At 56.9% G+C, this 23,712-nt stretch overlaps 2 protein-coding genes across 10 annotated transcripts; one reads left to right on the top strand and one right to left on the bottom strand.

The window, feature by feature from the left end:
* The first annotated feature begins 11 nt into the window (after positions 1-11).
* Positions 12-14,440, top strand: CLCN2 (chloride voltage-gated channel 2). 7 transcript variants are annotated; one of them, XM_012536234.3, is made up of 24 exons: positions 12-442; positions 2,694-2,850; positions 2,993-3,124; positions 3,468-3,596; positions 3,683-3,816; positions 3,922-3,999; positions 4,089-4,167; positions 4,270-4,395; positions 4,493-4,577; positions 4,668-4,769; positions 5,637-5,721; positions 5,859-6,014; positions 6,399-6,468; positions 6,705-6,815; positions 7,033-7,246; positions 7,570-7,703; positions 7,946-8,118; positions 8,245-8,359; positions 8,577-8,650; positions 8,883-8,942; positions 9,085-9,123; positions 9,296-9,400; positions 13,646-13,732; positions 13,864-14,440. In XM_012536234.3, the coding sequence occupies exons 1-24, from the start codon at positions 359-361 to the stop codon at positions 14,056-14,058; spliced, it is 2,724 nt and encodes a 907-aa protein (XP_012391688.1). In that variant the 5' UTR covers positions 12-358; the 3' UTR covers positions 14,059-14,440. The 7 variants fall into 7 exon arrangements, 6 of the variants coding, with proteins under 6 accessions (XP_012391688.1, XP_033259061.1, XP_033259063.1 ...); XM_033403170.2 differs by having other exon boundaries at positions 4,089-4,179; XM_033403172.2 differs by lacking the exon at positions 8,883-8,942 and having other exon boundaries at positions 4,089-4,179.
* Positions 14,382-23,683, bottom strand: FAM131A (family with sequence similarity 131 member A). Of its 3 annotated transcripts, none has more exons than XM_033403175.2 (6): positions 23,010-23,683; positions 20,607-20,749; positions 18,347-18,440; positions 17,930-18,112; positions 17,657-17,773; positions 14,382-16,130 (listed from the first exon to the last, which is right to left on the bottom strand). In XM_033403175.2, the coding sequence occupies exons 1-6, from the start codon at positions 23,044-23,046 to the stop codon at positions 15,655-15,657; spliced, it is 1,050 nt and encodes a 349-aa protein (XP_033259066.1). In that variant the 5' UTR covers positions 23,047-23,683; the 3' UTR covers positions 14,382-15,654. The 3 variants fall into 3 exon arrangements, with proteins under 3 accessions (XP_033259066.1, XP_004278482.1, XP_033259068.1); XM_004278434.3 differs by lacking the exon at positions 23,010-23,683 and adding an exon at positions 21,389-21,726; XM_033403177.2 differs by lacking the exon at positions 20,607-20,749.
* Positions 23,684-23,712: the final 29 nt, after the last annotated feature.

The following is a 23,712-nucleotide window of genomic DNA, read 5'->3' as shown; positions in this document are numbered from 1 at the left end:
CTCAACCACCCGCCTCGGCGGAGACTGGGTCCGGGCTCACGCGTTCCAGGCGCCCCCTGCCGCCCCTCCCGAGCCAGGGAGGCGGCCCCAACGCGGACCCCGGCCGCGTTGGGCCGGCTCCCTTAGATGGGCCGGCGGGCGGAGCAGCACGGTGGGCACCGCCCTCGGCCCGCCCGCCGAGGCGGGGACGAGAGCGGGAGGTTGCGCCAGCGGCGCCCGCCTGGGGCCCGCCGCACTCTGCACTCGGCCGCCCAGGCTACGGGGACAGGACGGGTGTGGGCGCGGGCTCTGCGGGCCGGGAGGCGAGTCCGGGCCAGAGCCCGAGCCGCGGCGGGAGGCCAGAGGGCTGTGAGCGGAGATGGCGGCGGCGGCGGCGGCGGCGGGGGCGGCGGCGGCGGAGGAAGGGATGGAGCCACGGGCGCTGCAGTACGAGCAGACCCTGGTAAGTGAAGCCAGCAGAGCCCTGAGGAGTGTGCTCCCGGACCGCTGCTCCTGGTTACCCGTGGAAGCGCGAGGACGGGGACGGGGGCGGGGGGGGGGCTACCCTAAGCCCGCCCCAGCCCTCTGAGCTGGGGAAACTGAGGCTCGAGGGCCTGAGAGCCTGGAGTACTAAAGGGTGGAACGCGGCATGCAGGTTTCTGGCTGAGGCTGGGGGCCTGCAGACGACAAGGACTTCAGGTGCCTGTTCCAGATGTCCTTCCCTTTACTCCCCCCACCAACGTTTTCTTTGCTCCTCCCCACTGCCACTTGGGTCCAAGTCTCAGCACCCTACTACCCCTTCCCAGCACCACTCACATGCTTGAACTTTCTCTTTCTGCACTGAGTCTCCACCATCTGAGACATTCCTTCTGTCTCCACTCTGGGCATGGCACTGCTAGGAAGATGATCAGACCCAAACCCAGCTCTGGCCCTTACCCCTGGGAGCTGGCAATCCAGCACTAGCAGGAACCCCTCAGTGGATTCTCTGGAAAAATGTGGCCTGCCACCCTGGGGCACAGGAGCCTTACGGGAGGATGGGTCAAGCAGGAGTTGGGACCTTTGCTCATCTGACCCTGGGTGTCCAGCCACCCCCACCCCAGGGCTGTCCCTCAGTGTCATTAGAAGCAGGGGTCCTGGGGATCTGCGCCGACTTACAGCCACCACTGCAACTTAGTGTTTGAGAAACCTTTTGCTTCTGCTTGTGTCACTGGGGTGGGGGACCCAAACTCTAGGGAAGGGAGTGGGCCTTGTAACTCTTTTTTATCAGCGTGGGCCGGAATTTGCCCAGTAAGGAGTCAGGGAAGGAACTTCTCCAGGAGAAGGGGGCCCAGGCTGTATCTGAGGCTAGGAGGTGCCCAGTTACAAGAAAGAGTGACTGGATGAAACACGATGACAGGGAGAGGTGGCAAAGGTGAGGGTGGAGCGAGGGTAGGGGGTAAGCCTCTGCACAGGGTGGGATGTGTCTGTCAATCTGCGTGGGACGCTGGTCTAGCAAGCCAGGCACCAGCTACCTCTCCATCTCCTTCACCCAGTCTCTATCTCTGGAATGAGTTCTCAGGGTCAAGCTCTCTCCCTGGCACTCTCTGCTCCAGCCTCTCCCTCTTGTCCTTCCGATCCCTTTGTCTTTCTGTCACTCACTCACCTCCCCCTCCTGCGCTGTCTGCCTCTTTATTACTCTACTCTCTCTCTTTTCCTCCTCCCTTCTTCCCCTCTGGTTTCCTTCTCTCTCTTCTCTGCCCTTTCCCCTGGACTCTCTTTTCCCCCTCTTTCTCCTCCCACTGGTTCCCTCTCGTCCCTTTCCTGCGCTCGAGCTCTCTCTCTCCCTCTCTCCCTCTCTCTCTCTCTTTTTCCCTCCCTCCACCCCCCCCCCAGCCCCAACAGGAGCCCTTTGTGTCCCGAAGCTCTGCGGGTGGCAGCCGGAATCTACTCCTCCCTGCCCCCCAACACACACCCAGCTTGGCAGGTCTAGCCACTGCTCAGCCACTCTCGGATCCCATCACCCCAGCATTCACGGTCACACTCCAGCCATCAGCTTCTGCTATCCCCCAACCCACCACTGGTCTCAGGGCAGCTCCAGAATGGGGCTGAGGCCACCAAGCACTCTCTCCCCATCCAGAGAGGCTTTCCACTCCCAGCTGGGCTGGCAGGCTGGTGGGGGGGTGGGTGTAGAGAATGGGGACAAGGGGATTAGGGTGGGTGGGAGGGTGCAGCTGAGGCGGTTCCAAGCCAGAGGCCCAGCAGGAACGTGATAAGGATTGGGGCCCCGCCTGTTCCTAGGCCCAACACAGCTGCCCCCGGTTCCATGAGGCCCTTATTGTTACCCATATGCCCTTGACCATCCCCTATTCTCTGACCTTCCCTCCTCCCACTTGCAGACTGCCGTAGGTTTTTCCATCTTTTCCTCCTCTGGGGCCTTCCCTCCCACTCCTCCTCAGTGCTCCGTGCCTCCCCAGGCTTGTGAGAAGGGGACCGATTATTCTGCCACCCCCAGAGCTGTGTCCCTGTACCGTGGCTGTCCCCATCACTCCAGCCAGGACAGCCCCCACGATCTGCAGTGTGCATTGTTCCCACACCCCAAGCCCAAGTGGGAAGTGTGGGTTCAAGAAGGGGTATATAATGTGGGGACTGGGAGAAGGGGAGTTGAGGCCCCGGGAGCCCTCCCTCCATCCCCACTCGGCCCATGTCTGCTGACCCCCATCTTCCCTGTTTCTCAGATGTATGGCCGGTATACTCAGGACCTTGGGGCCTTTGCCAAAGAGGAAGCTGCTCGGATCCGTCTGGGAGGGCCCGAGCCCTGGAGGGGTCCACCTTCCCCTCGGGCTGCCCCAGAGCTTCTGGAATACGGACAGAGCCGTTGCACCCGATGCCGTAGTGAGACCTGGGTTGGGACAGGGGACTTGGCTGTGCTGTGCTGAGGGGGTCCGAGACCATTAGAGCTGCCTGTGGGGGGCAGGGGGACAGGGGTAGGAGCACTTTGGTGCCAGCCTCCCCTTCTTCCCTTCCCTGCTCCCAGTCTGTACTGTACACTGCCATAAGTTCCTAGTGTCCAGGGTTGGTGAAGACTGGATCTTCCTGGTCCTGCTGGGGCTCCTCATGGCACTGGTCAGCTGGGCCATGGACTATGCCATCGCTGCCTGCCTGCAGGGTGAGGACAAGGGCTGGTGGGGAAGGGCTAGGGAGAACCAACCTGCCTCCTTTATGCCACACTTGTCCATTGACCACTTCCCCCGGCCAGCCTGAGTGCCCCATCTTCAGGCATAATCACTGCCACTCCCATAGGCCACAACTTGTTGCCACGCCTGTCCAACTGACCCTCTTACCTATAGTGATCTTTGTCTCCGTGCATGCCCTCTAGCCCCCTCCCTACCCCTTGTGCCTGTGCTCTGTGTGATATTCCCTGGGACACCTTGTCACACCAGTATGTCCAGTGGCCAGGAGGGGACTGGGTGTGCGCTTCAGAGCTCCAATGGCACATCCTCTCCCCACAGCTCAGCAGTGGATGTCCCGGGGCTTGAACACTAACCTCTTACTCCAGTATCTGGCCTGGGTCACCTACCCCGTCGTCCTCATCACTTTCTCTGCTGGATTCACACAGATCCTGGCTCCTCAGGCTGTCGGTACAATAGAAGAGAAAGAGAGGGCAGAGATGGGACCTCCTGAAACCGGCACATCAAATGACTGTCCTGGGATTGTGCCTTTCCAGGGTCCGGCATCCCCGAGATGAAGACCATCTTGCGGGGAGTGGTGCTCAAGGAATACCTCACCCTCAAGACCTTCGTAGCTAAGGTTATTGGGCTGACCTGTGCCCTCGGCAGTGGGATGCCCCTCGGCAAAGAGGTAAGTGCAGGTTGGGGAATAAAGGAGTCCATCAAGTGGAGGAAGAAGCCAGGCCAAGGTCAGGGTGTGCCCCTTCCCCACTCACCACCTGCCCCCACCTCCCAGGGCCCTTTTGTGCATATCGCAAGCATGTGTGCTGCTCTCCTCAGCAAGTTCCTCTCCCTGTTTGGGGGCATCTATGAGGTAAGGGGGACCTTGGGAGAAGGCAGAGGGGAGGGATGGGCTGCTGAGCCCGCACTAACGCCGACTCCCCTTTCCACCGCTCTCGCCAGAATGAATCCCGGAACACAGAGATGCTGGCCGCCGCCTGTGCCGTGGGAGTGGGCTGCTGCTTTGCGGCACCCATTGGAGGTGGGCAGTCAGGTCAGCCCCAGCCCTGCCCTTGGGTCTGAGACGATAGGCCAGGCCCAGGCCTCAAGGGGCGCTCTCCTTGCCCACACCCCGCCCCCGCAGGTGTGCTCTTCAGCATCGAGGTCACCTCTACCTTCTTCGCTGTGCGGAACTACTGGCGGGGCTTCTTTGCCGCCACCTTCAGTGCCTTCATCTTCCGGGTCTTGGCAGTCTGGAACCGTGATGAAGGTGGGGGGACCTGGGGCATGAGAGGAGCCCTGAAATGGCTCAGGTGGGGACCTCCGAGGCTACAGCCACCTCCCTCTGCTACTCTGCTTCCCTTCAGAGACCATTACGGCTCTCTTCAAAACCCGGTTCCGGCTTGACTTCCCCTTCGACCTCCAGGAGCTGCCGGCCTTTGCTGTCATTGGGTGAGGAGCCGAGGGAGCTGAGGCGGGTCAGAGAGGAGGAGGTAAGAGAGGGGAGACCTCCTTTCACCCAGGTGCTTGTTCCCTCTCCAGTATTGCAAGTGGCTTCGGGGGAGCGCTCTTTGTCTACCTGAACCGGAAGATTGTCCAGGTGATGAGGAAGCAGAAGACCATCAACCGTTTCCTCATGAAGAAGTGAGTTGATTCTGGGGCACTTTGGATTGTGTGAGGGTCGTGGCCTGGGGGAAGGGGGGTGACAGGTGAGATGGTAGGTAGTGGCCCAGTCAAAAACAGGCACTCAGTGGTGTTTTCCAGACTGAACGTTTTGACTTTTATTTGAATTACCTGAAAATTGGCACTTTTGGATTTTTAGTCAGTGGCAGAGGGCATTTTGGATCAAAGGCTAAGGCTTCCTGTAGGCTCTTGGCCTGGCCCAGATAGCAATGCTCCCTGGAGAATGTTTGGGTCTTAGTTCTTCCCTCATGGAGCACAGCTCTCTCAGTTGTGACCCTGAGGATTGGGAGTGGGGAGGCCTGAGACATGACTTCTGTTGGGACTGACGTCCTTCAGGGAAGGGGCAACCAACTGAACCTGCTGCCTTTGGCACCTTCGGTCAACTTCATGAGTGACCCCGGCTTCCGCCAACACCGACCTTCACTCTTTTTTTTTTTTAACCTCTTTATTGGAGTATATGTTGTGTGACCTTCCCTGTTAAGTCACCTCGGAGAATCAGACAGAGGCAGAAGAAACTTGAGCGTGAGGGGAGGCGTCACGGCTTAGAGGTGTCCAAAGAGGGCTGGGGGGATGAATTTTCTGCTGGTGCTACCCACTTAGGGAGTCAGGAGCCAACAGAAAGGCATTTGGGTTCATTATAACCCTGGATGGCCATCACCCTCAGAGATGTCGTATCATGGATGGCAAAGGGGGCCTTCTTTCAGAACTGTGTGCTTTTATGTAAGAGCCAAGGCCCTGCTGTGACCTCAGCCCTGAGGTATGTGAGGGCACCCAAGCCTATCACCAGTCTGTAGTAAGTATTTGATGCTATGAAATCTACATCTCTAGACGCCTGCTCTTCCCGGCTCTGGTGACCCTGCTCATCTCTACTCTGACCTTCCCCCCTGGCTTTGGACAGTTCATGGCCGGACAGGTAACCCCAGGCAGAACAGGAACTTGTACTTTCTCTTGGGATGCATCCCTTCTAAAGCCAACAGTCCCTGCTCTCCTGTGGGCCCCTTTCCTTCATCCTGTCTGTCCCCCAGCCTGAGGCACCCTGTTCACCTACAGCTCTCACAGAAAGAGACACTGGTCACCCTGTTTGACAACCGGACGTGGGTCCGCCAGGGCCTGATGGAGGAGCTTGAGCCACCCGGAACCTCACAGGCCTGGAACCCACCACGCGCCAACGTTTTCCTCACCCTGGTCATCTTCATTCTCATGAAGGTGGGGCTCCTTACATATGTATAGCCAACATAAACTTACTAGGTGTGGGGCACTGTTCTGAGCGCTTTCCGTATGTTAACTCCTTTAAGCCTCACCACAGTGCTGTGAGAAAGGTACTATCAGTACCCCCGTTTTAAAGATGGGAAGTCGAGGCACAAAGAGGCTAAGTAACTGGCCCAAAGTCACACAGCTAGATGGCAGGGTGAGGATTTGAGCCCAAGCCACCTGGAGCCTGAGTCCTCCTTTCCTTCACCTCTGGGGGATTCCAAGATAGCTGGGAAGTTTGTGCCTGACTGATAAGCAAGGTAGGCTTCTGGGGTGGAGCTGGGAGCTGCCTGGGGCCTGGAGGTGCCCCTACCTGTTTGAACGACCTCCTGCCTGCAGTTCTGGATGTCTGCACTGGCCACCACCATCCCAGTGCCCTGCGGGGCCTTCATGCCTGTCTTTGTTATTGGTGAGTCCTCAGCTGCGGTTCTCCCAGCCTGCACCCTCTGGCTGCCCCCTGCTGTCCCCTGTCTGCCTGGGAGCGGGTTTTGGTCTAGTACCTGCCCCTGCCCCCGCCCCCGCAGGGCAGTCCCCTGCACTGAATGACCCACCGGCCCCCTCCCCTACCCTCTGACCCTCTCTCTTCCTAGTGTCCCTGCCCACCCCCTCCACTACCTGTTTCAATTCCCACCCCCCTCCCTGAAGGAGCAGCATTTGGGCGTCTGGTGGGCGAAAGCATGGCTGCCTGGTTCCCAGACGGGATTCACACAGACGGCAGCACTTACCGGATCGTGCCTGGAGGCTATGCAGTGGTGGGTGAGTGCTGCAGGTCCCCGGCTGTCTTAGAAAACCCCTGGCTGGGCCAGAGGGCCAGAGGCTCTGGCGCCCCCTGCTGGCAGAAACCAGGCTTCTCGGCGGCAGAAGCCCACTCCCCAGGATTGTACTGGGCAGCCCAGAGGGTCCCTACAGGACTGGCGGGTGGCGTCATCTGGGGCCTGGGCACCCTGAGGAGACTGAGGGCGGCTGTCCCCAGGAGCGGCTGCGCTGGCAGGAGCAGTGACACACACAGTGTCCACGGCCGTGATCGTGTTCGAGCTCACAGGCCAGATCGCCCACATCCTGCCTGTTATGATCGCCGTCATCCTGGCCAACGCCGTTGCCCAGAGCCTACAGCCCTCGCTCTATGACAGCATCATCCGAATCAAGAAACTGCCCTATCTGCCTGAGCTGGGCTGGGGCCGCCACCAGTATGGAGGACTGGGTGACAAGGGGGGAGCGGTTGAGGGGCAGAAGCCACCGTAGGACTCCCTCCCACCCACCTCCAGCAAGGTCTTCAGCCAGTGAGGCTGGGAGACCAGCCACCCTGCTCCCTTCTGGCCAGAGCTGCCCTGTCCACTCCCTGGGGGAGCTGTGGCTACCCACCCCATCAGAACGAAGGCAGTAGGTACACCTCGGCCCTTAGCCCTTGTCCCCATAGGCTCTGGGGCCTTCTTCACGGCCCTGGGATAGTAGTGCTCCAGGCTACCCTCCCCATGCTGATGGCAAACCACGTGCCTCTCTCTGCTCTCAGGCAGTACCGGGTGCGAGTGGAGGACATCATGGTGCGGGATGTTCCCCACGTGGCCCTCAGCTGCACCTTCCGGGACCTGCGGTTGGCACTGCACAGGACCAAGGGCCGCGTGCTGGCCCTAGTAGAGTCCCCTGGTGAGACCAGGAGAGGGCCCAGGTGCTAGGGTCATCTGCCTGGGTCGCTGCTCAGGAAGGGGGAGGGGCAGGAGCTCAGGACCAGTCTCCTTGGTTCCAAAGGCAGTAAGCTAGCAAACCCAGCCAGGGTTTCCCTCGGGAGTGTGGTTTGTGTCCAAGGCCCCACACTGGGTGTGAGACAAGGTCAGGGGGGTAGGAGGGCCTCACCCCAGCTCCTGAGTCCTCCCACCTGCTCTCTCCAGAGTCCATGATCCTCCTGGGCTCCATCGAGTGCTCACAGGTGGTGGCATTGCTGGGGGCTCAGCTGAGCCCAGCCCGCCGGCGGCAGTACATGCAGGAGCATCGAGCTGCCCGGACCTCTTCCCCCTCCGATCAGGAGAGTCCCCCCAGCCCTGAGACCTCCCTCCTCTTCCAGGTGAGGGGAGAAGCCCCATGGCAGGGGCACCCAGACTTCCTAAATGTCATTGTGTAGACTGTTTGGGAGGGTGACTTAGAGGTGGTCCAAGGCCATGGGCTCCCCAACCCCTTCCTGCCTGTGCAGGTGAACACAGAAGACTCGGGCTTCCCTGCAGCACGGGGGGAGACTCACAAGCCCCTGAAGCCTGCTCTCAAGAGGGGGCCCAGCAACACCATGAACCTCAAGGAGAGTCCCACAGGTGAGCCCATCTGCTAGCACGACGGAGCCAGAGACCAGCCCCGGAGATGCATTAGGGTCCCTGCCCAACCTTTTTACTGGAGCACATCCCAGCTAAGAGGCTGCCCAGATGGGCCAGGAGCAGAACCAGGACGCCTCTCCCCTTGCCCTCCTCACCTCTCCTGATCCTCTCCAGCAAGGATGACATTGCCCTCAGGGCCTTGTGTTTGGGAACACAGGGAACATGGAGCAGGCAGGCATCGCCCTCAGAAGCCTCTTCTGTGGCAGTCCGCCCCCCGAGCCTGCTTCAGAGGTGAGTGGTTAGAGCCTCTCCATCTGGCTCTTTCTCTCCAGCTCTCTCTCTGACGCTGAGACCACCTGTCCGTTAACCCTGCAGTGCCTGCCTCCACTCTCCCTGCCCTTCTTCCCTCCTGGATATCAGCTGTCCCTGCATTGTGCCCTTCCTCCCAGCCCCACCACTTTCCCTCACCTCCCTCCTCCCTATAACATCAACTCCTCTTCTCTCTGGTTTGGCGCTAACAAAGTTGGAGAAGTCGGAAAAATGTGACAAACGCAAGCCGAAGCGGGTCCGAATTTCCTTGGCGGTAAGTGCTCCCTCTCTTCCTGCAGCTCAGGAGCGCTAGACAGGGAGGGCCGGGCTCTAGGCAGGGTAAGCTTCCCCTGAGCTGGTGAGATACACCACCTCCCCCAGGCCCCTAGCTGCCAACCTTCCTTCCTCTCTCCTAGAGTGACTCGGACCTGGAAGGCGAGATGACCCCTGAGGAGGTAAGGTGTGACTGGACTCTGGACTCTTCTTCCTGAGTGTGTTCAGTCATCATGTTGGCTGCTGTCCCCATGGGAGGGACCATGGGGTAGGAAAAAGGGCAGGCCAACTTTCAAGGAGGTGAGAGCAGCTTTTGGTACTTTCTCCCTAACCCTCCTAGTCTTGTCCCCTCAGATTCTAGAGTGGGAGGAGCAGCAACTAGATGAACCTGTCAACTTCAGCGACTGCAAAATTGACCCTGCCCCCTTCCAGCTGGTGGAGCGGACCTCTTTGCACAAGGTAGGGCCAGAGGCCCGGGGCCGCCTGGGCTCTCAGGAGCACAGGGTGGGGAGCTAAGTCCTCCCACAAGTTTGGACTCAAGCCAGTGGGGAAAAAAGAGACAGGAGAGAGTGGGCTCTGTGCTAAGATGTTTTTCAAACACATTGCTTCAAACGATGGGAGGCCAGGAGCAGGGCCCCTTAGCCTCTTCCTGCCTATGGTGAAGCCAAGCATCATTTTTCTTCTGCTCAGCCTTGCCCCCAGGGAACTCTGGACCAAAGCGGCAACAAAGACAGGGCTGGAGCTGGGTGGAAGCCAGAAGGCCTCTGACCTTCTAGAGTCAGAGCTAGGCAGGAGGCTGCCAGCGCCTGACAAGGCTGATACACCCACGCTGACAAAAATGGGTGAGAAATAGGCAGGATAAGAAAATCTAATAAACAAGCGAACAAACATCCAAGTAGGATTGGGGACACTGCAGAGAAGAGATAAACAAAGATGAGAAGTGCCTAGTGGGGGGCTTGGAATGTCAGACCCCAGAAAGTCTGACTCAGTGTAGGCCAAAGGAAAACTGGTAGAGACACAGGAAGATAGCTCAGCAGAAGGGCACAATGGCCTGCATAAATGCAGAGAAAACTGGAGTGCAGACAGGTTGGCGGTGGGTGAAGCTGACGCTAACAGAGGGCAGGAGCTGTCTTTGCAGGACTGCCTCGGGCCCCCCAAGAATGGCGCAGCCGGCATCACTGGGCACCTTCAGGCCTCTGAGCGAAGGCAGGGAGTACAGGCACACCCAGCAGGCTGCTTGGGCAAAAACCAGGGGGGTTTAGCTAAACTGTTGACAGATTTAACGTGCAAGCCTCTGAGCACATTAGACGGGGGAAGAGGAGGAATTTTCCCAAGGTCTGCAGCTTGGGCAGCTAGCTTAGACACAAACTGTGCCCAAGAGCCAGCCTAGTGCAGACAAGCAGGGCAGGAAGAACAGGGGACAAAAGCAAAAAAGCAAAAGGTAATAAAGGAACGTATAAGCCTTTGGGTAAAGACCTCGGATCAAGATGAGTGGGGAACTGCAGTGCAATTGCAAGAAAAAAAGAAGATAGGCCTGTGAATAATACATTTGGCTTTTATTTAAAGCCTTTCTTCCTAAGACCTCTAAAGCGTTTCTATCACCTTACTTAATCTCCAGACATCACACGATGACGATGATAACGCTGACGTGTTTTTTTTTAGTGCCTGCTACATGCCAGGCAGTGGGCTAAGCTCTTCACATGTTTAATTTAATCCTCACAACCACCCTGTAAGATGGGTATTGTGATATTCTAGTTTTTCTATTCTAGTTTTTTTGTTTTGTTTTGTTTTTTTGTCTTTTTGGTGGTACGCGGGCCTCTCACTGTCGTGACCTCTCCCGTTGCGGAGCACAGGCTCCGGACGCGCATGCTCATCGGCCATGGTCACGGGCCCAGCCGCCCTGCGGCACGTGGGATCTTCCCAGACTGGGGCACGAACCCACGTCCCCTGCATCGGCAGGCGGACTCCCAACCACTGCGCCACCAGGGAAGCCCCTCTATTCTAGTTTTTATGAGGACATTGAGATTCAGAGAGGTTAAGCAGGTTGGCCAAGGTTACACAGCTAGTAAGTAGCAGAACTAGGGCTGGAATCCAAGATGGTCTGACCCAAAAGCCTATGGATTTAACCATGTTAATACACAGGGAAGCTGAGGCAGTGAGGAGGTTACTTGCCCGAGTCAATATAGCAGAGTCAGGCCCAGAGGCCAGATTTCCTGGCCCCAATCCCAGGATTCTTTCGGAAGGCAAAACTGACCCTCTCCCTGTCAATTCACTGTTTCCAAGCCCAAGAAGTATGGGCCCTCCAGTGGGCTCCCTGGTGTCTAATTAAATGAAAATGAAAAAGAACAAAGTAGGTGTTTGTTGCAAACTTAAAAATCAGAGGAAGAAATGAAGCCTTTGAGGAACCAACTAACAAAAGTATAAAGAACTGAAAGTGATAAGAACATACAAGATGAGAATTCAAAATGTCCTTGTAGGCCTGAGGAGTCAGTAAGTAGTAGCCCCGTGAAGTCCAGGAAAGGAACATGCAGAGGGAAGAGGAATACACTGGAGACTATTTAGGAACCTGTGCCACTGGACGTCCCCGTACCATCAGAGTGCCTCATTCATTCAGGGCCGCCTGCAGAGCAGCAGTGGGTGGAGGGGGGAAGCTAGAGTGCCAGCGGGCTGAACCCGAAACCTTGTCACATTTCTTAGCCTCTGTGCCTCACTTTCCTTCTCTGTAAAATGGGATCGTTGTGCCAACATAGGTTTTTCTGAGGATTAAAGTTGATAACCTGTGAAGCACTTAGAACAGTGCCCAGCACATAGTCAGTATTCGATACATGTTAGGAATTACTGCTACTACTTATACTGAGAAGTGAACAACAGGAGACTTTAAAAGATGGTGTCGTGAGGGAAGGGCTGAAGCGTGGAAGAAATGGATGTTCTCAGGAGAGGATGAGTGATTATCTGAGGCTGGAAGCTGGGGTGGCTGGCGGCATCTGAGGCTGGAAAGACAGGCTGAGGCGAGTTTGGGAAGGGTCTCAATGGGCCATTCTGGGGAGTCCGGGGTCTAACTCAAGTTTGAGAAAGCTCTTAGTATGACAGAGCCAAGTTGGAGGGAAGGGAGGCAGAAAGCAGAACCCATTAGGATGTTGCAGCCCTGTCTGGCGAGGATGGTGAGGAGGTTGGGGGGAATGGCCAGGATGTTCAGAAAGTCAATCAGTAAGGCTTAGTGGGACAAGTGGTTTGGAAATCTAAAAAGCATATAGTCTGCCAGAAGCTCACTCTGATTAGGATGGTGGAGAACAGAAAATCAATGGGAACTATTTAATAGGATCCTTGGGAGAAGCTGAGAGGGATTATTAAATGATAAGGCAAGGCTAAGGGATTATTGAAACAGGAAATATAACGATATGCTTCCCTCTGAAGTCTTATGAAGAAATTAAAGATAACTTGTAGCACATAGGATTCAAGTTAGATATGAGGAGGAACTTGCTAACCACATGACAGTTATGACGTAGGCATGGAAGGAGCACAGAAAAGTGTATTCTAAAACTGAACTTCTATCTCCTTTTATAATTACTGTCATGTCTTAGATGGAGAATTTAGCACTGTATAATAAAACATTTTTAAAGTGTTAAGATGATAACAGTGAGTTCTGAGTAAGTGGTATTCAGGAAGCTGGGTTATTAATGCCCATTTTGATTCAAATATTAAGCCAAAACGCTTACAAGTAAACTCAAAACAGTGCGATAAATGATGGGCCAAAAATTCCAGGAACTGCTGAGTCAGTAGAGTGGTTTTCAAGACATCTGGCCCAAGAAAATCCACTTAGAGCACAAGGGGAACTGCCTGACAATTTCTGAACCCTGGTGATTACATTCGAAAGCCTGGGGGGAGGGCCCGAAGCAAGAAAAACATGGGGGGATGGGCGTGACTGTTGTCCTCCTGGACTGCAAGCTACATCTCAAAAGGACCCGGGATGCTACTTGGGCCCCAGAAAAGGCAAACTGTTTGAGAGGTGTAGAGTGCTGCAGGCCAAGATTGGAAGGGTACCAAAACTGGCCAGCCGAGAGCCAATGGGAAGCATGTATCAGCCACAGAGGTGAGTTAGGGGCAGAGGATTCAGGGCCAATACCCTTAAGGGGGAGTGGGGTGCATGTGGAACTTTGGTCCATGACTAATTGGACAGCTGCATGGGATGACTGGTGCTGTGCTTCCTCCTTCTATAATGTGATGAAAAGTGAGCTGGGGCTGCAAGGCCACTTCTTCCTGGTGACCTTGAGCGAGTCACTTCAGCTCTGACCTTCATGTTGCCTCTCCTGTAGAATGGGTATCATACTTACTTCTCAGGACACTACTGAAATTAAATGTTAATGTAGGAAAGACCTAGCCCAGTGCCTGGCCAATCATCTGATGTCGTATTTCAACAGTTGTTCTCTCTTCTGTCCTCCTTTCTAACGTGGGACAAAGAAGCCTTCCTCTGTCCCTTGCTCCATCAATGTAAGCAACATAAAGATTCCCACTATCAAGTTTCTGAGGCCTGGTTACAGAAACATTCTATTGTTCTTTTTCCTCCAGTGGTTCTGTCCCCTTCCTCACCATCCATCCTCACCCCTTCTACTGCCCCCCACCACCTTGTTCTGGGTCCCTCTGGCCTGTAATCTAGAGCTGTCCCCTCACACATCAAGTCCAATGTGTTTTCTCCCCACCCCGCAGACTCACACCATCTTCTCACTGCTGGGAGTGGACCATGCTTACGTCACCAGTATTGGCAGACTCATTGGAATTGTCACCCTAAAGGAGGTGAGATGATAGTGACCACTTCCACTTCCAAAAAGGCTCAGAGGCTTATGTCCAGCCACCTGGGGAAGTGCTGGGGAGGAGTCTGAGCAGGGAGCTCCGAGTCCACACATCTGATCCTCTCACCTTTCCAGCTCCGGAAGGCTATCGAGGGCTCTGTCACAGCACAGGGTGTGAAAGTCCGGCCGCCCCTTGCCAGCTTCCGAGACAGTGCCACCAGCAGCAGTGACACAGAGACCACTGAGGTGCATGCACTCTGGGGGCCCCGCTCCCGCCACGGCCTCCCCCGGGAGGGCAGTCCTTCTGACAGCGACGACAAGTGCCAGTGATCCCCTCAAGGGGTGGCCTGGGATGGCAGTGGCCATGGCTGTCGACCCAGATCCTGCAGCTCTCCTGTTCCTTCTGCCTTGGGAAAACAGGAGTTCCAGCCCCGCTTCCAGACCTGGGGTGCTAGCATCTCCTGGCTCATCCTACCTGAAATCTGACCCAGTGCCCACCTGCAGCAAATGTTCCAAGGGCAGGAAGGTCAGCACTGCCCTGACAGGGTGGGGGTGGGTTCACTTGACCCCTGCTCCCCCTTTGAGGGAAGGGGTAGAACTAATATGGGTTTATACTGGAACCTCCCGTCACCAGATGTACATAGAGATTTACAAAGATTTTTATATTAATTTAATAAAACAAATTCTTAAATAGAACAAAATAAACACCTAATGAGCCACTTCTATGTAGAATGCTTGTGCCCACCGGCTCCTGTTCTTACCTTGGGCCCTCTCACCTGCCAAAGCCTACAAGGCTCCACATTCAGCAGCCACCCACCCCCCCGACAGCCATAAAACTCCAGAGCCTGCTGTCCGTGGAACGCAGGGTCTGCAGAGGCCACCACCACCGCTTGCCATCAACACCCTGGTTGGGGCGCAGTCCCCCAGTAAGGTAGCTTTGGCCTTTTGTTCAGCCAAGAAAGGCACTACCCTCTTTCCTCCCCAAGGAGAGACGCTCCCTCATGACTGTCACTCGTTGGCACCATTCCTGCTGGCAGCTGCCCGGCCACCTGTGTGGCCCCCTCGTGGCCCTCTCTGGAAGAACATCCAAATCACGGCTCCGTGGCAACCAGAGCCATCCCGTCTTCCAGCTCCACCCTAAAGAGAACTGTTGAGTGAATGGGGCAGCCCCCAGGCTGAGAGCCACCAGGACCCTGCCCACATGTCCTACAAGTAGCTGGGAAAGGGCCCAGACCCCGCCAGGGGGGCCAGGGAAAGGGCCGAGAGTACAGGCCTTCATCATTCCAGTGCCTCCCAGAGAAGATCCGACTGAAAGAACAGACCAAGACCCCTCTTTAGGAAAAAGAAGATTTAGAGATGATGGACAGGTGAAGCACAGCACGAGCCCAGCTGGGCGAGGGGCCCTTGGGGGGACAGCTCAATCCAGAGGCTCCAGGAGGGTCAGAGCCACCCCCCACCCCGGGCGGGGGCAATTCTGTCAAGCACTACACATGGACTCGGAGGTGAGGAGAGAAGCAGAGGAGAGGCAGGGGGAGGGGGTGGGGAGGCAGGGCTCCCTCCCGCTCCACCCCACACAGCCCAGTCACAGCTGCCCCCATAGGGGTTCACATCACCCAAGGGGGAAATGTGCACGTGGTGGTTTTGATTTAAGAACATGAACATCACTGTCTGCCACAGCTGTAGCCATGCCCCAGGGGCCCCGGGCAACCCCCGGCAAACCCCAGGAGTGGGGGCAGGACATGCGCCCCCAGCCTGGCCCCTGCCTCCTCTGAACACTTTCATGCAAACACACAATGGAGGAGTGAGTGCTCCCAGGAGCCCTCCAGGCTTTGGAGCTCTGCTGGAAGCCTCGCCCGTGCTTGGGCACAGAGGCTCTGCCCCCAGCAGCGGCCAGGGGACACATGCCACCACCGGGCATGATTTGGGTCACTGTTCCTCTGGCTCCACCTCATCCTCGTCTAAGGACACCACCCCAGAAGAAGCTACGTCAGAGGCTTGCCGCTGCCGTTCCCAGCTGCTCGCTGGCGGCAGGCAGAGCGGCTGGCAGTCCTTGCAGGGGGCTGGCTCCTCCTCAGCAGGAGAAAGGCAGGACTCTGTGAGGGGCGAGTTGTAGAGCGAGTCCTGGGCCTCCAATGGGCCCAGGCTGCGGAAGGCACTTTCCCGGCTGTGGGGCAGTTTGGCGAGGAGCAGCTCGTCGCCCAGCAGCTGGGAAGCCAGGCGGGCCGGGGAGCCCAACAACCCGTCCTCCAGGCTGCACAGACTAGAGCACAGGGTCTCTGGGGACACGGTCTGCGAGCAGTCGCTCTCGGGTTCCACGGAGCCCTGGCGCATAGGCCGGGAGAATCGGTGGCCGGTGAAGAGGTCCTGGAGGTGGGGCCCCAGGGGCAGCTGCCCAGTCATGTCTGCAGGGGGAGAGAAAGAAGACAGCCCTGCTAGCCCCACTTCAATTGGCCAACCTGGAATGGAAGCCGCATCCTCTCAGCTCCACCCTCACAGGAGCTGAGTAACTTGGAGCAAGTCACTTAACCTCTCAGTGCCTCGATTCCCTTAATGGTGAATTGGGGGTTATAAATTTACAGGGTTCTTGAGAGAACAACAGACTCTGGTACACCATATGAAACAAAATATACAGGGATACCATACATGGTGCAGGTTGTTCACTGCACGAGGGGAGCCTGTCCAAGGCAGTGAGTGAGGGCTGAAATTCAGCACTCACTCTACCCACCAAGCAACATGCTCTAGCATGGGTCTGTGCCCACCAGATAAAGACATGCCTTTTTCTAATTTGCACAAAGATTCCACATAGGCTAGTAGTGGCCTTGGATAAATGTTAGTTATTATCATTATACCAGGAGTCAAAGCAAGCCTGGAACTCAATTAAACAAAAACGCTTGTGGTTCAGGCATCCAAATCAGTCCCCTCTAGACCACAGCAGCAGTCTCCAGTCTGCTCTAATGTATTGCCCACCTTGGAGAACTTGTTAATTAGCTGGAGGGGTCGGGGTGGGCGGAGGCAATGATCTTCAAAGGCAAAGTTGGGGGGGAAGGTGGCCTGTGAGGTTTGAGCCCAGAAGCTACAGAGAAAGCCATGTGGTTCAGAGAATGGAAGATGAAAGGAGGGCCTCTGCACAGCTGCACGGCCCCCCGCAGGGTCCCCTCTGCATGCCCTGGCCCAGAGAAAGGTCCACAGGCAGGCCTTGGCTGGAAGGCAAGGATGCTGAGCTGAAGCCAGCGGCCCTGTGGGCAGTCCAGGCCCAGCAAGCCTTCCTGTTTGCCTGGGGCCCCAGCCCTGTGAGGAGCTGTGCTGCTGCACTGCGGCTCCTCTGCGCTGCCACAGCCAGCCAGAAGCGGACCCTCTCAGAGAGCAGCTGCTGAGAACGTATCAGTGAGGTCTCTGGGCCTATTTTTTTTTTTTTTTTTTTTTTTTTTTTGCGGTACGCGGGCCTCTCACTGTTGTGGCCTCTCCCATTGTGGAGCGCAGGCTCCGGACGCGCAGGCTCAGCGGCCATGGCTCACGGGCCTAGCCGCTCCGCGGCATGTGGGATCTTCCCAGACCGGGGCACGAACCCGTGTCCCCTGCATCGGCAGGCAGACTCTCAACCACTGCGCCACCAGGGAAGCCCTGGGCCTTTTTTTTTTTCAGGACTGCAAAGCCCAACTGCACAGACAGGCAGAGAAGGCTCAGCACCTGTGAAAGAGGAACCACTCCATTTCCAACTGCTGACTGCCCACCCACAAGCGTAGATAGCCCACCTGCCCCTTGAATGTCAAGGACTGCCTGGACAGAGTCTGTCCCTCTCCTCTCCCCTTCCACAGCTTGAGGACATTCTGGATCTCCCCTTCCAAAACAAAGGCCAAGCTCTGAATCACAAGGCCTATCAGGCAGTTCCAGCCCAGCTGGCAGCACTAGCAATGGGATGTCCCCTCACCTGAGTCAGTTCCCCCAGCAAAGTCCTCATCATAGGATTCATCGGTGGAGTCCTCCCCATCCACTGATGACCATGCCCGGAGCTTGGCTTCTGCAATGGCGAATTGCTCGGCCACTCCTGAGAGGAAGGACACAGAATTCGTTTAGCAGAGAGGATGAACTAAGACTAGGGCTCAGCTTGGACACAGGAGAGGGTAGACACAGGGGTGCAGAAAGACTCCAACCCCCACATCAGGCCCAAGGAGAGGCACACGAGTATCCCTGATAAACCCACCTGCTGCAAAGCGAGCCTCTTGTTCACCCTCACTGAGGTCTGAATAGGAGGAAAAGGCTGATTCTAGGGCAGCGGGCGAGTCACTTGGCTTGCTCCAGCCCTTCCACTCAATGAGGTGAGCCACTCGGCCCTGGGCCATGGCAGTGGGCTTGGTCACGTGGTCCTTCACTACCTGGGAAATACCTGAAGGTGGGCCAGAGTGAGGAAAGCTGGTAAGGGGAAAGACCAGGGAGCATCTGGGAGGGAAGTGGTAGGGTCCACATGTGCCCTTGGGTGGGAGGAGGAGGCTGGGATTCATCTGAGAAAGAGAGGAAAAGGGAGATCCCAGCAAGAGCTCACAGGATCCAGTCCCCAAGGGCATGTGCAAAAGGGCAAAGAAAGGACCAAATGGCCAGAGGCACGGGAGAGGGTGCATACCATGCAGGGAGGATCTGGCCAGCGCAGCAATCTCCTGGATAGTTAGGGCTCTTCGGGACTTGGGCAGCATCGCGACTGTGTCTCCAACATTCACCTTGGGTGACAGCATCAGAGGGTGAGTGCCCCTCTGACAGCAGTGTCCCCCAGATGCCCGTACTCCACCCAAGGCATCAAGCGGATGTGGGAGCCGAGAAGAGATGCGAGAGCATCTCAGATGTCCCAGTGGCTGCTGGGATATGTAAGAGGGTAAGAAGCCAGGATCAGCAAACTGTGTCCTCCCAGGGAGCAACAGAGACTCCGTCAGGCCCAAAGAAGCAGAACTGCAGCTAACCCTCCACCGTCCCAGCTTGCAGAGGGGAGGGAAGCAGGTTGGCAAGTAAACGGAGTGGGGCCTTTGAGAAGAGCAAAGAGGAGGGGACAAGGGTATGGGAAGAGGGACTTCCCTTCAGGTCCTCTCTCCCTTGCCCCTCTCCTCCTCTCAGTCTTCTGACCCCCATTCTAGCTGTTTCTAGAGCCTACAGCATGACCAAAACCAAGCCCAACACCTTCTCCCCATATCTGGCCCTGCTTCCAGACTTCCTGACTTTGCATCACCCCACCATTCGCCCATTCAGCCTGGCTCCAAACCTCAGCTCTCCCCTATCTTGCTTACCCGTATCTGGTGTTAAGACCTAATGATTCCATCGCCAAACTGTCTCTTATAGTACCCTCAACCATTCCACTCCCACTGCCACTGCCCTTCCTCAAGGGCAAGCCCTCAGTGCCCCTTGCCCAGATTAGCACAAGTGGTGGTCCCCCAAGTTCCAACTCACGCTGAGACTTGGAACACACTGTTTTCTCAGCCCAGAATGTTGTGTATGTAAGTGTTCCCCTCCCCCCTTCCCATGACTGTCTGGCTCTTTCTCATCTTTGGGGTCTTGGCTGAAATATTACTCTCTCAGAGGGCCTTCCTGGCCACGCTACCAGTAGTCCATCCTCCCTCTGTAGTCTGTAACAAGCCACCATCCTCAATCGACGTACCCCGTGTGTGTCATTATGGTCTATTTCCTGTGTTTCCTTATTTCTTGTTGATCTTTAGCTCTTTGAGGAATTTGGTCTCTCTTGGTCACTGCTGCACCCTTGTGTTTAACATAGCGCCTGGTACACAGTAATCGCTCAAAATACATAGGCTGAATGAATGAGGCAAAGTATAAATGTAAACAAATAATTTTCCTGGAGTGCAACTGCTCACAATATGTCCCTATTTAAAATCTTTCCCGGACTCCTCCAAGGCCCAGTGAAGCGCAAGCTTCACAGTCAGGCACTGAAGGAACCCACTCCGTGAGGCCCCGGCCTCCTTCCAGGCCTGCTTGGAATCCACCACTGATCTCCTCTGCCCAGTAAAAGTCCACTTCCCCACCTTCCCTCCAGGCAAAGGAACGCAGCTTTCCCCTGGGCGAAGAATGCCATCCTTGCCTGACAAAATGCTCCCTACCATTTAAGGCCTGACCCTCAAGTGCCACCTCCCATTACGTTTTCAGTCCAGTTTCTCTCTCTGTCCTCTTGGATGCCTGCAGCCCCACCTCAGCGATGCCCTTGCATCTCTCCTGAGGGATCTTGGGATGGCAAAGCCTGAGTCTGATTCACCTGGGTTCCCACCTCCACCCTACCCCTGGCTCAGCGCCCCTTGGCAGCCCGGGGAAACGTTTCCCTCAATGAATGAATGAAGTCAGAGGCACACACCCCCTCCTCGGCATTGCCTAGCTCTCCTCCGTTACGTTCCCACCCCTCAGAAGAGGGACTCCACCTGCCCCTTGACCTCAGGCCCACCCTGTCCCTCCCCTTCAGTACCTGGCTGACAGCGCCCCCAGGGTGGTGCCGGCAGCTTCTGGCCAGGCCTGGGGGGAGGAGCACCTGGTGGGTGTTTCCTGACTCGCCCCCCTCCCACCCATCACTCCCCCCAGCCACCGCCATCCTTGCCTGCGCTCACGCAGCTGCGGCCCAGGCCCAGAGAAAAGGTGTATGTCTCCCTGGCAACCCATCACCATGCAACAGGGTCTCCAGGGATACGGCCCGGGATGCGCTGACGTCAGGGCCCAAGGCGCAAGAAAGCCCGCCCGCTGGCACAGCGCCAAGCAGAGCAGACCGGCATGGGGGCGGCCTTGGGGCCCCGCCGGCCGGATAGCGCCTCCGCTCGCTCGCAGGAAAAGGGAGCCAGGAGTAGGCTGGCGAAGCGGGGTGCGGCACACCCTCCCCACTACCAAAACCAGGGGCCCAGCACCTCTGGCAAGTCCTGGCTGTCCACTGAGGAAGGACGGGAGGACCGGCTCCAGCCTCGGAGGGTCCGAGCAGATCCCAAGGAAGATAGAGAGAGGCCCCGAGGAAGTTCGATCCACTCCACAGCCCACGCCGGATCCGAGGCCACTGAGGGGTGGGGGGAAGGCTTTTCAGCGGGGCTCGCACTTCTGCCGAGATCCCCATTTTCATCCGGGGTTGCCGTTCCATTTCTCCATACCACCTCCCCCACCTCCCAGAATATAAGCATCCACCTGGAGCGCTCCACAAGTCTGAAAGCCCCCATCCCACAGCCCTGAACTTCAGGCCTCCGGGGGCCCTTTGGTGGCAGCCACTCCTCACCATCCTCCTCAAGATATATCGTGTCATCAAAGCCCTAGGTATGAAACCTAATCTTTGATAAATTCGGAATTTTCTCAGGTTTCTCAGCCTACCCATTCCTCTTGGAAAGCACACCACAGTCTTCCACCACCATCACCACCACCAACTTGGACCCTTTACAGGCTTGCTCTGGTTCCTTCCTCTCGCCAGCCACAGCTTGTGCGCAGCCCTTTACTCTTCTTTTCTGACAAACCCGTGATTTTTTCTGACTTTCGCCCCAGTCCCCTAAGGCTTTTTCTTAATGCCCTGTTTGGCCCCAACTTGGTTGCTCCTATTTCAGCCTGGTTCCCAAAATCTAAGCCAGAGTAATTTTCCTCTTGCCACATAAGCATCCTATTCCTCAGCTTCCCATCACCTCCCAAATCACATCTGCGTCCCTGATCTCACCTCTGCGACTTGTCTGACAAGTCCATCGTCCTCCAGGCCCTTCACGCTGCCACAGAAACATTTTGCCCAGCACAGAAATCATAGGCATGCTGGCTGTGTTGATGCAGAGAACCAAAAGCCCAGAACTGCTCCAGGCTCAGCTCCCAGTTCTGTTCCTATTTTGGCTCCGGATGCTGAGCCAGTCCCCTCCCCACTTGGAACCTGTGCCTAGTCACATAAGGAGAACACTTCTGCCTCATGGCTTTGAGGAGGTGGGAGTGCCAGGGCCAGCTGAGCTCTCTGGAGCTCAGGGAGATGAGGCTCATCCCCTAGACAGTGCCAACAGGCAATGTACATAACAACTGACCTTTAGCTGGAGCAGCCGTCTCTGTCCCTGAGCCTCAGCCAGCTGGTGGTCCCCAGAAATGCTACCAACCAGAAGGAAGACACAAGGTTACAGGCCATCCCTGGCTGCCAGCTGGTACCTAATCAGGGCTCTTGAGGCTAGTCATGAGGTCAGCCAAACTCTCCTGACTAAAGGAGGGATGGCTTCCTGAACTCTAAGCCTTAGCAGGGCCAGAGGAATCAGAGCAGCCTGCTGCTTCTCAGCTTCAAAAGTCATGAGATTAATTTAGGACTACAAATCCCAGAATTCCTCATGTGAACCCAAGTAAAGTACAAATCTCAGCTAGAGTCTTAGCTCCAAAGAACCTCAAGTACCACACATACTAAGGCCTGTGTGACTGACCACCTGCCCTGAAAGCCCAGGACCCATTCCAAACCCAGCCCTCAATGTCACAAGCTCCTGCCTGGCCTAAGGCATGGAGAAATCCATGACACTGGAGTTAAGTAGGCTGGCCCACCTCAGACACTAGAACTACGGCCAGGCCCCAGCGTGCACCACCATCTGTGGGAACCAACGCCCAAGCAGGGATCAGCAGTTGTGGGAAGGATGCCTTGATAGCCTCCCTTGGGCTCCTGTTTCCCTCCACAGGGTAGGGTGATTTTTGTTTCCGTTGGGAGTGGGGTAAGGGAACTAAAACAGTTTTAAGAGGTGAGAGGTGATCAGGTGCTCACAGGTGCCCCCAAATGGGGCCGCGGTCCACTTCATCAACCTGCAGACTCTAAAGCAGGTAACAAGTTTAGTCAAAAACTCCGTGGTAGGGAGCATGGCCAGCGTTTCCAGACTACCTCCTGAAGGGGGTTGGGACACAGCTCGGAGAGGCAGGTTCCCAGCACAGGGCCACTCCCAGGACAGTGAGAGGAGAGATGTAGGCAGAGGGGGGTAATCGTGAGTGGGCGTGCAAGGCCAGTCGCCACGGGCTGGAGAGGGTTGACCAGTCCCTCTCTAGGCTGTGCGCCTCCTGCCACCCTCAGCGGTGGGGAGTCAGGCGGAAAGCCCACGAGTCCACCCCGCAAAGCCCAGAGGCAGGCAGCAGGCCTTTAGGAGCGAGCCCGAGTCGGCTAAGCCCCCTCCCGGCTCGGCCCGCTCCCTCCTCTTGCCGGGCCCGCCTCCCCAGTGCAGGCTCCTCCCTCTCCCAACACCAGCCCCCTCCTCAAGGCCCCCCCCCCCCCCCCGCGGCCCGCGCACCGGGCAGCCGCAGCCAGACTCCCCAGCACCGGCCCGGCCTCCGCCTCTTACCCTGACCCGCCGGGCTCCGAGAGCCGATACAGCCCATGGCCGGGCACCCAGGCACGCTAGCCCGCGCTCGGGGCCCGGGCCATCGCCTTGCAGAGGGTCGGGCCGCGGCCGCCACCGGGGAGGGGAGAGCCCGTGAGAGGGGAGGGGGTGGGAGCCGCGCGTCCGCCAACGCTCCCGGGAGAGGGAACCGGGCTGGTGACGTAAGCGCGGGGGCGTGTCCACCCCCGCGTCACCACCCAAAGCGGGCGGGGCGAAGCGGACGTCACAGCCACACAGATGGGGTCTGGGGCCGAGTCCGGCGAGAAAAGCTCGTCCTCTGCTCCCAGACCCGACTGCGGAGTGACCTGAAGGCAGGAGGGGTGGGAACCGAAGGGACGGGTCACGGACAAAGACTCACTGGGCCCATGCTACCAGGCATACTCCATGGGGACAGAAAACCTCATTGTGTCCAGGGTTCTCCTCTTTTCAAGATGAGACCTTCAAACCATAGGTTTCAGCTATAGACGGCCTGAAACCCAGGGCCTTCACACACAGGAGTCTGCATCACATTGTGGTAGGAGCCGAGACAGGCAAGTGTGTTCTATGAAGTACCCACAGCTGTGTCCCCCTTCTCCCCTCCTAATCAACAGTGAGCCTTACCATGTCCACTTTGAGGGCCAACCCCCCAGGAAAGACTCCCTAGCCCTCCCGATCATGGACAGGG

The sequence above is a fragment of the Orcinus orca genome, chromosome 5, assembly GCF_937001465.1.
Source record: "Orcinus orca chromosome 5, mOrcOrc1.1, whole genome shotgun sequence".
NCBI lineage: Eukaryota > Metazoa > Chordata > Mammalia > Artiodactyla > Delphinidae > Orcinus > Orcinus orca.
Note: the sequence above shows the minus strand (reverse complement) of the source record. Positions and strands in the feature narration are given on the sequence as shown.